This window comes from Lemur catta, chromosome 1 (genome assembly GCF_020740605.2).
Source record: "Lemur catta isolate mLemCat1 chromosome 1, mLemCat1.pri, whole genome shotgun sequence".
NCBI lineage: Eukaryota > Metazoa > Chordata > Mammalia > Primates > Lemuridae > Lemur > Lemur catta.
Genome location: NC_059128.1, coordinates 144829954 through 144843019, shown reverse-complemented (window position 1 = coordinate 144843019; position 13066 = coordinate 144829954). Strand labels below are relative to the sequence as shown.

Sequence of the window (13066 nt, the reverse complement as noted above, 5' to 3'; positions counted from 1 at the left end):
CCCCACCACCTGTCCAGTCCATTTTTCTACAATATCCCTACTTCCAGCCTCCCCCTGACCATGAAGACTGCAGAACATGCTCACCACACACCTCCCTGGGCCTCCAAACCTTGCTCATGGCTTCTCCCGGTCCTCTGGCTATGGAGAGCCCAGTCATTTGTCAAGACCCCTTTCACACCTCCTCTCTTCCCTCAAACCTTCTCAGACGCCTTCCCAGAAGCTCCTGCCTCAGAGCCTCTGCACTTGCATCTGCAGAGAACTCTGCCCCTCAAATCTTTGCATAGCTGGTTCCTTCTCATAATGCAGGTCAGCGCCCACCTTCCCGGTGAGTCTTCCCTGACCACCTTACCTAAAGTTGCAACCCCCTGTTACTCTCTCTTCCACTTCTCTGTGTGTAATTTTCTTCATAGCACTCGTCACTATCTGAAATTACTATTTTGATTGTCTATCTTCTTCCACAAGATTAAAAACACCATAAGAGTAAGGTCCATGGCCGTGTTTGCTGTGTATCCCCAGCATTTGGAGCCTGGACCATGGTATGTGCTAAGGTAAAGGAAAGAATGGCTACTCCCACTCTGTTAGTATCACCGTCAGACATACAGTCCTCGTGTACTCTGGGGATGGGTTCCAGGACACCCTCCATCTCTGCTGGAAACCCCCAGGTAGAGGTGTTTTAACAAATTCCCTTAACCCACAGCAGAGGTTACCTTAATTTCAATGTGAGAATAAGACAGTGAAACTTTGAAGTAAGAGGTTCAATCACTCATCAGAAACAAAGGCTTCTAAGAGCAAACTTAACCTCCACAAACATTGGTGAGAGATATTATGAAAACATATTCGCTTCCCCTCCTTCCCCTCCCTCCTCCCTCCCCTCTCCCTCCTCCCTCCCCTCTCCCTCCTTCCCCCTCCTGCCCCCTGTCTCCCTCCCTCTCTCTCTCCCTCCCTCCCTCTCTCTCTCCCCCCTCACATCTATCTGCTGATCTCAGCAATGGTCCCAAACTATTTTTTTTCTTTTTCTTCTTTCTGCACATATATGACCGTGCGCTGAATAGTCAAGTTCCTGAAATGGGTCAGGATTAGGTTTGCCTTAAATTTTTTTTCTCAACAGAAGCCAAACACTTAAAAGAAGGGAGATGGATGATTGAATTCTGGAACAAGAGTTACGTTCCTGGGCTCTTGGTCAATTTGAGCTTGGCCAGAGGGAGAAAGCGTGTGTTTCTATACACAAATTACACTCGACACACGCCCTCTGGAAGGTGGGGATAAGCTTCAGGCCTGGCTATCTGTGCACGGCATGGTCCAGAGGCTGCCCTTTAACCCTGTGGACAGAGAGAATAAATCAAGCCCGCGGAGCTGTCTCCCTGCTGGCCGAGGGCGCCCAGCCTTACCGAGGAGCCCCAGCCGCTGTGACATCTGGAAGCGTTAAGGCTTCATTGCCAGCGTGCGGGCCAGTTGGAATGCCCGAGCTTAGGTGCCTGGTGTTTTCTGGCCTCCGACAAGAACAGGCCTTAAAAGTTGGTGATTATGCAGTTTACTTTCTTTCATTCCTTAAAAGCAACATGACGCCAGCCCTGCCATGGCAGGGGTAATGGGTTGTTACTGAAGTCGATAACAGGAAATCTCACTGAGGATAAACAGAGCTCATCGGCCATTGCCGAGAAACACATGGTTCTAATTTAACCTGCCGGGGACTAATTGTGTACGCTTCGGAAGCACAAAAACAGGAAACCGCTTTTCTGACATACACCTCAAGTTTCTTTGGACCAAAAGGAACTACTTCAACTTTGTTAGACATTGAGAAGTAATTATTACTATATCCCCAGCTGTCGGAGAGCCAACTTCGCTTACCTCTCTTTAATTATCTAAATGTGTGACGTAAAGCACACTTCAAGCCTCCCATGACGTTCTTGAAATTTTAGACTTAGAGAATGACATCTAGGTTTCACTTTTCACTGCTTTGGTGTCTGTACCCTCAGAAATGTAGCAGAAGAGGTTAGATAGATGGTGATGCAGGAAACACAGCATCCAGAAAATGATTGTTAGTTACCTTTTCATAAAAATAAAGCTACATATCCAGTAAATGCTGAGACACCAGTGGATCGATAGGTGTGCTACTTCATCTTTTAACGTGGATGGATCTGAGCTTCAGTCTTTGCTGTAAGATGGGTCCAAGAGCTAGACCCAGAATTTAAACAAACTGATATAATCCCAAGGACTGTGTTATTTCCTGTATAGGGGCTACTGGCTCATTTATTACCCAAATCAACAGACCGTTCTGCTGCCAAAATATTTCATTATCTGTGGAAGGAAAACATTTTTGGTATGCACGCCAAGTGCTCAGATAACATACTTATGTCTTGCTTTTTGGCTAAAGAGAATCTGACCGCATCTGGAAATTCTTTTGTGTCACTGCCTCTCTGAAACTACTTCCCGTCTGCATCACTTGAACCCAGTAAAAGGCCATGCCCATGCTTGTGAAGTGGGCCCCATCTGGGGGACTTCTCCTTCTCTGATTATGTGTAAATTAATTTAAGGGCATCCTCTGTTTTACAGAGCAGCCTAGTGGTGTCCTGCACTCTTGACTTTCCAGCATGTTGGCCTGAAACACGCAGAGGAAGTGGTGGGGGAAGGGGGGTTGTTTTAGCCATACCCTAAAGCTGATAGAAACAAAATTCATTGGCTCTTATCACAAGAAGTGAAAGTGCTCCTGAAATAATGGCAGATTCATATAGATGTCAAAATTGTTCAATGGATCATGCTCTCCCTTTCCTCTGGAACATTGGTTTTGGGGTTTTGCCTCTTTATTTTCTGTGTCAGTTTTGGTTTCAGTAACACCCTGACCTTTTCAGACTTGGTACAACTTTTCACAGTGATGATTGCCTTAAAGGATGGGGAAGGGATTGGAGAAAGCAAGTACTTTACTTAGAAGACAGTTTTCAGTTAGAAAGAGAGAAGACATCTGGAGTTAAAGTCATGCTCTTTTACTTTCTGTTATTAAACGACGCTGGGTCATTCTTTGACTTCTTGCTCCTCCTGCCCCATCCCCAGCTCTGCAGGTCTGGCTTGGGCTGTTATTGTTGGTGGCTGTTAGGTGCTTTTGTTTACCTTTTTCAGTTCAAAAGCAGAACTCTTTATTTGAGCTCTTCATTTGAGCATTGAAGCTAGGAGGGACCATCCAAAGTTAGAGCCTCAAATTAACTTAGCTCAGGTTGTTGTGATCATCACAGCATTTTTCCTCTTTGGATTTTTGTGTATTTATATAAATACCTTGGAACCTCTAATTATGCGTAAAGGTGAAAATCAGAACTTGCCAAACTGCTAAGCAAGGGGTCCCTTTTCACAAAGCAAAGGAATCCATCACTCTTCAGAAGGACTACCACAGGATGCCTTTGAGAACTTCTCATTACCTTCAAATGGTGTGATCCACACACACACACAAAATCGTGTTCTCGACATTTCAGATACATTTGTAACTTATAGTTAGACATATTCGTAATAAGGAACTAGCTAAAATGGTTATCACTGTTTCTCTGCGCTGAAACAGTGTCATCAGTAAATGGATGGAGAAGCACCCACCCCTTATAGGTTTTTCTGGGTCTGTATTGTTACAAGACTTGAAATGAGTGGTGATACATGAAAATATTTGCTTTAGGATTTATTATTAAAATATTATCATCTTTTACTGTTCTTTGGTCAATACCAAGAAACAACAATAAATCACAGCAACGTGATTTAACATCAGATGAGATTTGAAGGGGTCTGTAAAACTGTAAGCAACAGGGAATCACAGTTTGCACGTTGCTGAATGGATAACATGAAGCTATCTTATTTATCTTGCTAATACTAGACATCTTAAGTCGGCCTCATTAACTAGCTGGTATCATTTCTCAGTTACTGCTAAGTACTGTTTTTATTGAAAACCTTCAAGTCCTAAAATTAGTATCACCACAGCCATCGTGGTAAATGTTTAGCCTCCTGTGGCAGAATAGGGACTTACTGTCTTCTTATACCTTGGTTCCCAGAGTAGGTGGCAGGTAATTGAATTAGCAGAGTAGGCATGCAAAACATTCTCTGGGTTTTCAAACTCCAGTGTGTGCCTTCAGAGAAGCAGGCGGTCAGTCGGGGGCCGGTCGTGTTTACCCAGTTGCCATCAGCTGTGATTGGTGTAACATGATAGGGAAAAGTGGCCCAGGGATGTAACAGAGAACTTAAAGTCAACGATTAACACAGAAATGTGAGTTAACATGAAACACATGTTATTCAGAAATGAACCGATGCCCTCTTTAATCCAAGTCAATTCAACAAACACAGCTTTTAGATCATAGCTTTTGGTTTTTTCTACCCCAAAACCACATCGGTGATGACTCCATGCATGGCTCGTGGGGAGTACAGCTGTCATTGAGTTTGTTCCTCTGCTAATTAATCTTCCATCTCCCTTTTATTGGCTGTGCACTGCTTCAAGGGGCATCAAGCCAAGGATACTTTGGTGACCCTCTCCATCCCTGGAACCCCAGCCAGCTGGAGCATGGTCAAGAGATGGGGCTGATATTGGTAGAAAGGAGACATCTATGCCTCAGCCTGTTAAAAATATGCTAAGAATACCACATGATAATCCACATGGCCCAGATCACACATTCTCCTGCTTCAGAGCCTTCCCTGGCTCCCACAACCTTCTGGTTAACCACCTCGACCCTTACAAGGCCCTCTTCCATGTCCAGGCCCACTTCTCCTGCCTCATTTCTGACCACTACTATGCAACATTCATCCAAGGTTCAACCCACGTAGAACTCCTGGTCTCTAGTAGAGTCACCTCTACCGTTTGCACCGCCATGCTTTTACACATGCAGTTCCCTTCTGCCTGGAATTCCCTTCCCCCTCCTCCATTAACTCTAGAAGTTTTCTTTATCCTTCAAGATCCACCTGAAGTGTCACCTCCACTCAGTCAGATCATGATGGAGGGGACTTCCTACTAGAGGGAGAAATTTGTTGACAAGATTTATAATCATAACAGAGATATGCTCTGAGGAGATATGAATGGATAAATAATGGATGGTGGTCAGGGTGAGTCTGGGCCTCAGTATGTGGAACACCAACTGTGTAGCCTGGGTGCGAGGAAGACGGAATGGGACAGGGAGCATCCTGGTGGCGACTTTGGAGATGTGTTTCTCACACATTCAGAGTTTACAGGTACATGATAGCTTACTTAAGCTCTCTGGGCCTCAGTTTTCTCATCTGTAAAATGGGGGTGAAAATTAAGGAGACCAGATGCCCCAGTTTACCTGGTACATCCCTGATAAATGTCTCTGTCTGGGTGACTCCCCAACTTCACTCAAAAGTGTCCCAGTTTGGACAATAAGTCATATGGTCACCCTACGGGTAATAGAGCCCATCACACATAGGTGTAAGGATTCAAGGTATGCCATGGCTCTTGGAAAGGCACCTAATTAATATTCTCACTTATATCTGAACTCAGTCTAGAGATAGGACCACAAGCAACGAGAACTGGTTCCTAGGGTGATGTGCTTCGGACATGAGACTTAGGAAAAAGATCAGAGGGCTTTTTCTGTCTCTCCTGTTTTCAGGCCCAGGGACAAGGGACTCTATTAGGGCTGCTCTGTTCTGTGACCCTGGGGGAGACCTGTGTCCTTGCTCTTGCTCTAGGTCAGCAAACAACTCTTAGATGTGCCTGATGGAGTTCCCTCCCCTGAGCCTGCAACGTGGAAATGCCTGTTTCCTCCACTCCACTTTATCAGACCACCTCAGCCTGGAGAGTCTTTAGAAAAAGATACCTTTTTTACACCTGATGGCAGATGACAATAACATTTACAGCAAAGGGTAGACTCTCGTTTTCAGTATCATAACCATGGAGTCAGCCCTGATCCATGCCTCAAACCCAGTATTTCATGAAGTGAGGTCTTGCCAGACCTCCCAGAGTGAGCTGGGGACATTTCATCCTCTGACAGGCCTGGAACTGTGGCAGCTTCTGACCATTCTGACCACAAAGACTCCCTTGGCCGAGGCTGACCCAGGCTCTGCCACCAAGTTATGCCCACTCCTTGGGCTCCCACAACTAGGGCTCCTGACAGTTCCCCAAATCGCCACCACCTCTTGGTTTCAACTTGCACAATATTTTCTTTGGGGTAGGAGTAGTGGGGAGGACAGATGCCAACAGGAAACCGTCAGTAGCTGTCTTGGCAAAGCTCAGCCTCGATACCATGTCCCGCATCCTCTTGTCCTCGTTTGCCTGGTAAAGTCCTTTTGTTCCAATCACCACAGCCATGGACTTTGTCCAGCTCCCAGAGGTCCAGGGAGATGAGCAGCTGTGATACAAGAAGCATTTAGGCTCAGACAGCCTGGTGGCACGTGAGGAGTGAGCAGGCCAAGATGAGCAGGGGGCAATGGCCAGAGTCCTTGGCCAGCCAAGGAAACAGCGCTACTGCACATGGGCTGGGTAGTGCTTGGGTTGTCTGCAACACATGAAGAAAGCATTACTCCCCTTGACTTTGAGCAAAGAGGGCATTTAAAACCAAGTTGTGAGGGGTGGGTAGTCCGTAATTGCTTATCTGCCTAATGAGATTAGGAGACCCCATGCTCGCATGAAAACTCGCAGTAGCCCATGAGGTATGGAATTAGCAACTGAGGACAACCTTAGCGACCACTTAGGCCAACATCCTAATTTTATAAATGAGAAAACTGAGGCCCCAGAGACCCGAACTGGCACAACTATTAGGGGGCAGAGCTAGGGCTGAAGGCAGGGACCCTTGAGTGTTCATCAAGAGCACCTCTGCGTGGAATTCCTTCGCGGGATGCCGGCACTGCCAACAACCAGCCACATGACCTTGGACAAGTCTCTGAACTCAGTTCCTTATCTGTCATCTGAGGCCCCGGGACCGCGTGATCTCGGAGCTGTCTTCCAGAAACAACACTGTTTCCTTCCAGCCCAAGAGATAGCACAGGACAGCCTGGCCTCCCAGCCAGCAGGCACTTTTATCTTCTGTAGGCTGGGCAGGAGTCATTTTTTTGCCACAGTGGCAGAAATGGGTCAGGCTGGAGGACTCTGGGATTTGCAGGCTTCCAAGCTAGTGTTTCCTATCCTTCGATGAGGGTCGGAAGAGGAAGGGATGCTTTCCCTCCACCTCCTCTCCCCTGTGACTCCTGCTCCAGCCCCGTCCTCAGCCTCCGCCTGAGAGGCAGCGTGGGGAAGTGGTTGTAAGCAGATCTCTGGATCTGTAAGCAGATCTCTGGAGCTGGAGGCTGTGCCCTAACCCTGCTCTGCAGCCTGCTAGCTGGGGGACCTCTGGTGGTCATCTGACCTCCCCTTGCCTCTCACTTTCTCCATCTATAAAATGGGGATAGTAAGAGCACCTGCCTCAGGGGCTTGCTGTGAGGACTGAATGATAATACGTGAAATGCACTGAGAGCCTGTCCAAGCGTCAAGTGTTACTATTGTGGCTGTCATGTTCACATCTATGCAGCACACACAGAAGAGGCCCCCCATCTTCGATGACCCTGGCCAGGCACTGAGATGCTGAGTTTTAGCCAAGGGAGACTCTACATTAGGACTGTGCATCTGAATCTGACTCCTGCAGCACCAGCAGCCTTCCGTCTCCCTTTGAAAGGGGACCACCCTGAACCTCCCAGAAAAACGTTGCTTTCCCTGATTGAAGTGATTCCCATGTAACCACAGTCGGGAGCACAACTGGCCAAGATTTTCATTCACCGCCGACTCAGTCTCCACTTCCCTTCTCCACATTCCACTGGGGGCAGATTAAGTGTCACATCGCATCACATCACATCACATCATCGTCATTACCCTGTTCACGGACCACCCCAGAAGCTCCCAGTGGAAGAGGAAAACTAAGTTCGGAGCCATGACTCTGGCCCTTGTCACTGACACTGAGGCCCTGGCCCTGCCATTCCCAGCCCCCTACCCATCTCTGCAGGCGTCTTGTGGCCAGAGGACGGCACCAGCTCCTCACACTCGAAGCACACTTGTGAGGCTGGCTGGGTTGGGGCTCTGTTTCCGAGCTTCCTCTCCCTGCCTGGAAACCTAAAGCCCCAATTTGCAGAGCAAAGAAGAACTCTGCCCCCACCCCTGATTTTAATTAGGGATGAATGTGTCCCGCAAGACTCAGGTTCTGTTTCTCTAAACCCAGACCAAATGTGTTTGGGTGGCCAGGCCTGATAATCATAACAGGGTGTGCATGCCACAGGGCTGAGGAAGATCATTTTCCAGTGGCCTATCAGCAAATGTCCACTCCAGAAGACAAGCGGGGGATGTGGAGACCCCCAGGCTTCAGAGTGAAAAAATGATGGGGATTAAGAGCATGAGTATGCATGTTCATGTTCTCAAATGCCCAGTGAACACAGATGTCTTCCATCCGCAATACTCTGCATATGCCTAAGCGTAGAGTAAGCCCCAAACAGCACACGTCCTGCTCTCCTAATGAGGCAAATTTAACAATTTTTTTTTTTGCCAACTTATTAGGAATCAGAACTGTGGTTGGGTTTGAGGTGGGGAGTGGGAATTGACTGGAAAGGAGCTGGAGGAGCTTTCTGGAGTGATGGACATGTGCTGTCCTTTCATGGGGGGGGGTTGCTGGATGATTTCATTTATCAAAATTCATCAGTCAAATCCTTAAACTCTGTACATTTGAGTGAATGTGAATTTTACCTCAATAAAAAAGTTAGGAAAATGAATTAAATAGTCAACTATCTACGTATAATATTGAACTTAATCATGTAGTTGCATACTTAAAATCATGTAAGAATATATTTATCATATTACTCTCTCTTCATTCTCACGTTTCATGAAATAACTTGATTCAAATGTGCATCTTTTGAGATCAATGTGTATCATTACTAAGCCACTTTTCTAGTCAGTAATTTTCCAGAATATATCATCTTCAATTTGTCTGGTTTATAGGAGATGCAGAACTCTGTGAATCCATGTTTGATGCTATTTGATGCTGAAATTTTATTGCAATACACAAATATCCATTTGCATAACATTATAGCAGTTGTTTTTCTCATTTTTCTTACAATTGAATATTCATGCTCCTCACCACATAATCAGCTTACGTATTGCTTTCCAAAATGAGCTTTCAAATATTTATGACAACTTTCAACAATTGCACCCAGGGAATAATCACCAAATATTCATTAAAGCTCATTGCCTCATTTCCATAACTTCCCTTTAGTGACCTTTAAAATCATCCAAAACCAATGTTGATTGAGACCATTGCAGGCTAGAGTGTTTTTTCCCCAAATTTTGTAGTTCAAATAAAGTAATTGAGAGAATCTCAAATTATGAGAGACATTTAAAGGACAATAAGTCCCAAAATATGAGAAACTTTTAAAAGCAGTATTCTCTTTTCTATTAGTTAATTTGAGGAAATAAACCTTCATCTCCTTATTTTCAGACATATATAGTAAATACTGGAATGTGTTCAGATCAAAGACAAAATAGAGGTTAATTGAGCACATTTCAGTGGTCTTGTTTCATAGTTCTTTATTAAAAGATTAGTAGTATTAGCTTAAGTTAGAACTTTCATGTAAAAATTTTAAACCTTGCTCTCTACCGCAAATGAAAAGTTGAAACATTCTTGAATAAATTCAAACACACTATATTTCACTCAAGGGCATTAAAGAAACAGATGATTCTGATTAGCAATGGGATTATAAACACACTACATTATGAATTACAAATTATTAATTTTCTGGTCTTACCTCACATTCTGTCCAGTCTTCAGCTACAACCAATATGATATGATGATACAGAAAGATTCAGTTTTTTCAACAGTTCCTTAGTTTAGGCATCAAAAAGAGTGCTGTTCTTAAGAAAATCAACTTGAAAGGCTACACACTATTTTGTTTTGTTGTTAATGTTGATGTTGTTCAACACCATTGTCATTGCTGTCAGAAGCAAAATCAGATAAGTCACCAAGAGCTCACTGGGCATGGAAGATCCTGTCTGGCTCAGCGTAGTGGTGGTTCAGCTATTTCTTGGTAGTAGAACCCTGGTTTTATATGCCATCATATGTGGTTGAAGCTCTGCCTGAACCCAGAGCTGTCCTGCTTACTCTCAGTTCTCTCTCTCTGGGAGGACTCCTAAGGGGTTTTACTGCACCCTGGGGGCTCCATGGAACAGTTTGAAAACCTCTGGTAGTAGATCACCCATAAGGCTTGGTCTCAGAAGACCTGAGTTCAGGACCTGGGTTCTTGACTCTATGATTGTTGACAAGTGACTGGAGTCTCATTTTCCTCATCCAGACAAGAATTGCCATAAGCATGTGTGTAAATGTGCTTTGGAAACCATGGAGTGTAAGGTTTGTTTTGTTCCTTAAGCCTTACTATTTCCTAGTCGCATTTCATTTCTGTGTTGTGTGCCATCTCATCTTAATTATTTAGGGTCTTAAGATCCACATTTTCTATTGTTTAGCCCTGTTGATGCTATAACTTCTGCCTTTCAGCCTTTGAGCCATCGTTGTCCACTGGAGAATGGACAAGGGGAAAATGTGACTTCGGGCTCTACTGCTACTGCCTTGACAGTAGGGACTCTGGGATCATGGTCCATCCTTGGGACTGACCACTCTGACAGGCCTCTCTTCATTTTCAGGTGGGCCAAGAGAAGGGAAACTGCTCTTTCCAGAAAAACCCAACCCCCTGCATCATCCCTCAAGAACAAGAAAATATCTTCCACACAATATTTGCTTTCTTCACAAAGTCTGGAAGAAAAGTCTTGGTAAGGATTTCCTTAGTGGCTGGGGTAACACGGGTGGTCCTCACTAGGAAGACAAGAGATTAGAAGCCAGTTTTCTATTTGATATTTAATATTCCCCAAATCTGGTTTTAATCAATTGACTTATTATAAAGGCACAAAAACTGTGGTCAACTTATAGTTTGCAGTCTGAGGTTTCAATCAAAGTGCTAAAATTTTTTTTTTGAGACAGAGTCTCACTCTTTCACCCTGGGTAGAGTACAATGGCATCATCATAGCTCACTGCCACCTCAAACTCCTGGGCTCAAACCATCCTCCTGCCTCAGCCTCCTGAGTAGCTGGGACTATAGGCATGTGCCACTGTGCCTGGCTAATTTTTTCTATTTTTGTTAGAGATGGGGTCCTTGCTCATGCTGGTCTTGAACTCCTGACCTCAAGAAATCCTCCTGCCTTGGATTACAGGAGTGAACCACTGCACCCAGACTCAAAGTGCTAAATTTACATTCCAAATTCTATTGCCTGGCAAAAGGAAAATCTTTGCAACCCACCAAGTGCAAAGTCGAATGTTTCTCCTACTAGTATGAGTCTAAATTAGAATGATGATTCTTATATAATAGCGCTTTGGAGAACTGTTTTGCAGTATCTACTAAAACAAAACATATATGTATCCTGTGACCCAGCCATTCCACTCCTGGGTATATCCCCAAGAAAAATGAGTGCTCATGTCTCCCAAAAACATGGGCAAGAATGTTCACAGCAATCTTATAACAGCTAAAACCTGGTAACAATCCAAATATCCATCAACAAGAGAATGAGTAAACAATTGTGGTATATACACACACTGGAATATTACGTAGCAATGAAAAATAACAAACTACTGCTAACACAACAACATGAATGAATCTCACAGACATAATATTTAGTGAAAGAAGCTAGAGAAAAAAAGGTCACATATTATAATATTTCACTTATAAGAAGCTTAGACATAGCAAAAACTGATCAGTGGTGATGGAGGTCAGGATAGTGGTAACTTCTGGAGGAATGCTGAAAGGATGGGGCACGAGGGAACCTGCCTAGGTGCTGGAAATGTTCTACATCTTAGGGTGGTTGTTCTCCAGGTATAAACATGTAAAAATTTATAAAGATGTACACTTCAGATTTGTTCTATTTACTGTATTTTTTAAAAAGTGAAAGTATTGAAGATGGAATCCTAACACTTTTCCGAAGCCTCCTTTCTTTGTATCTTTGGTTATATTTCTTTAGCTCCTCATTTCAGCCCAGGCACATCTCATGTGTGTCATTTCCTTCCTCACACTCTTCCCCCGTGGAGAAGTGTGACTGCTTGCCACTTGAAACAGTGGGATTTTTTCACATACATAGTAAGGATAACACATCTATTTTTAAAAGCCCTTAGAATTGTTAGATATGGTGATATCTAGTTGTTTGATAATTATGACTCTGTGTCTGGCTGAAAATTTTACTCTACACATGAAACAGCACAAAGATATGTGTATACATTTTGGATCCTACATGACAAAAGAAAAACATTCCCTGTTTTGTAACTTAAATTGGAATTTACATTCCTATTGTAACTTATGTGTTTTCTTGAACAAGCGTCACATGACTTCTTACTGCTGTGATTTACCTGACCTAAAAATGGGCATGAAAGTGTATTTGCCACTGCACAGGCAGAAATTGCATAACGTAGAAGATATGTCTTATGTTCAAACTTGTAAGAATGCTTTCGGAATACAGAATGTAAATGTGTTTCTTTTTAAAAACAATTATTTCTCCTTGTGAAATCCGATTTTTTGGTGGGAAAAAACAGGGTACCTTCTCCCAGTGTTGTTTGACTTGAGGGCAGGCTCTGGTGCCCGCCAGGTGGGAAATCCCTCCAATGCCCTCTGGTGGTGAGAGAGAGTGATTGCATCTTCCTGTGGCTTTCATCAGCCTGGAATTGCCTTAGTCACCAGAATAGATAGAAGCTCATGGAGCCCTGCTGCTCTATAAATTGCTATGGATTTGTCTTTCTTCTTAATACCACTCTGCTTTTTCTTCTAAGGACTGTGAAAAACCAGGAATTTCTTGCCTGACGATGCACTGTAACCTTAGTGCTCTTGCTAAAGAAGAAAGTCGTACTATAGACATTTACATGCTGCTGAACACAGAAATACTGAAGAAGGTAAGTCCTAAGGAACTGTATCCTCAGCATAGATTTAAAAGCATTTGAATTGGTTTCCTTATGACACTCTGGCTGCCCCTTTTAAAACTTTTCTGGCAAGTGCCATTGGTAATTCTGCTGCTAGACGATGCTGGAGGAAAATACCAGACCCTTGCTATTCAAAG

General features: G+C 44.0%; 1 protein-coding gene across 4 annotated transcripts in view; it reads left to right on the top strand.

The window, feature by feature from the left end:
- The window catches only part of ITGA9 (integrin subunit alpha 9), a 328677-nt gene that overhangs the window by 284235 nt on the left and 31376 nt on the right, over nucleotides 1–13066 (top strand). For all 4 annotated transcript variants that reach the window (XM_045536738.1, XM_045536741.1, XM_045536745.1 and 1 more), the window contains 2 exons: nucleotides 10619–10744; nucleotides 12783–12902. In XM_045536738.1, the coding sequence (XP_045392694.1) occupies nucleotides 10619–10744; nucleotides 12783–12902 (246 nt within the window). The remainder of the gene's footprint in view (nucleotides 1–10618; nucleotides 10745–12782; nucleotides 12903–13066) is intronic.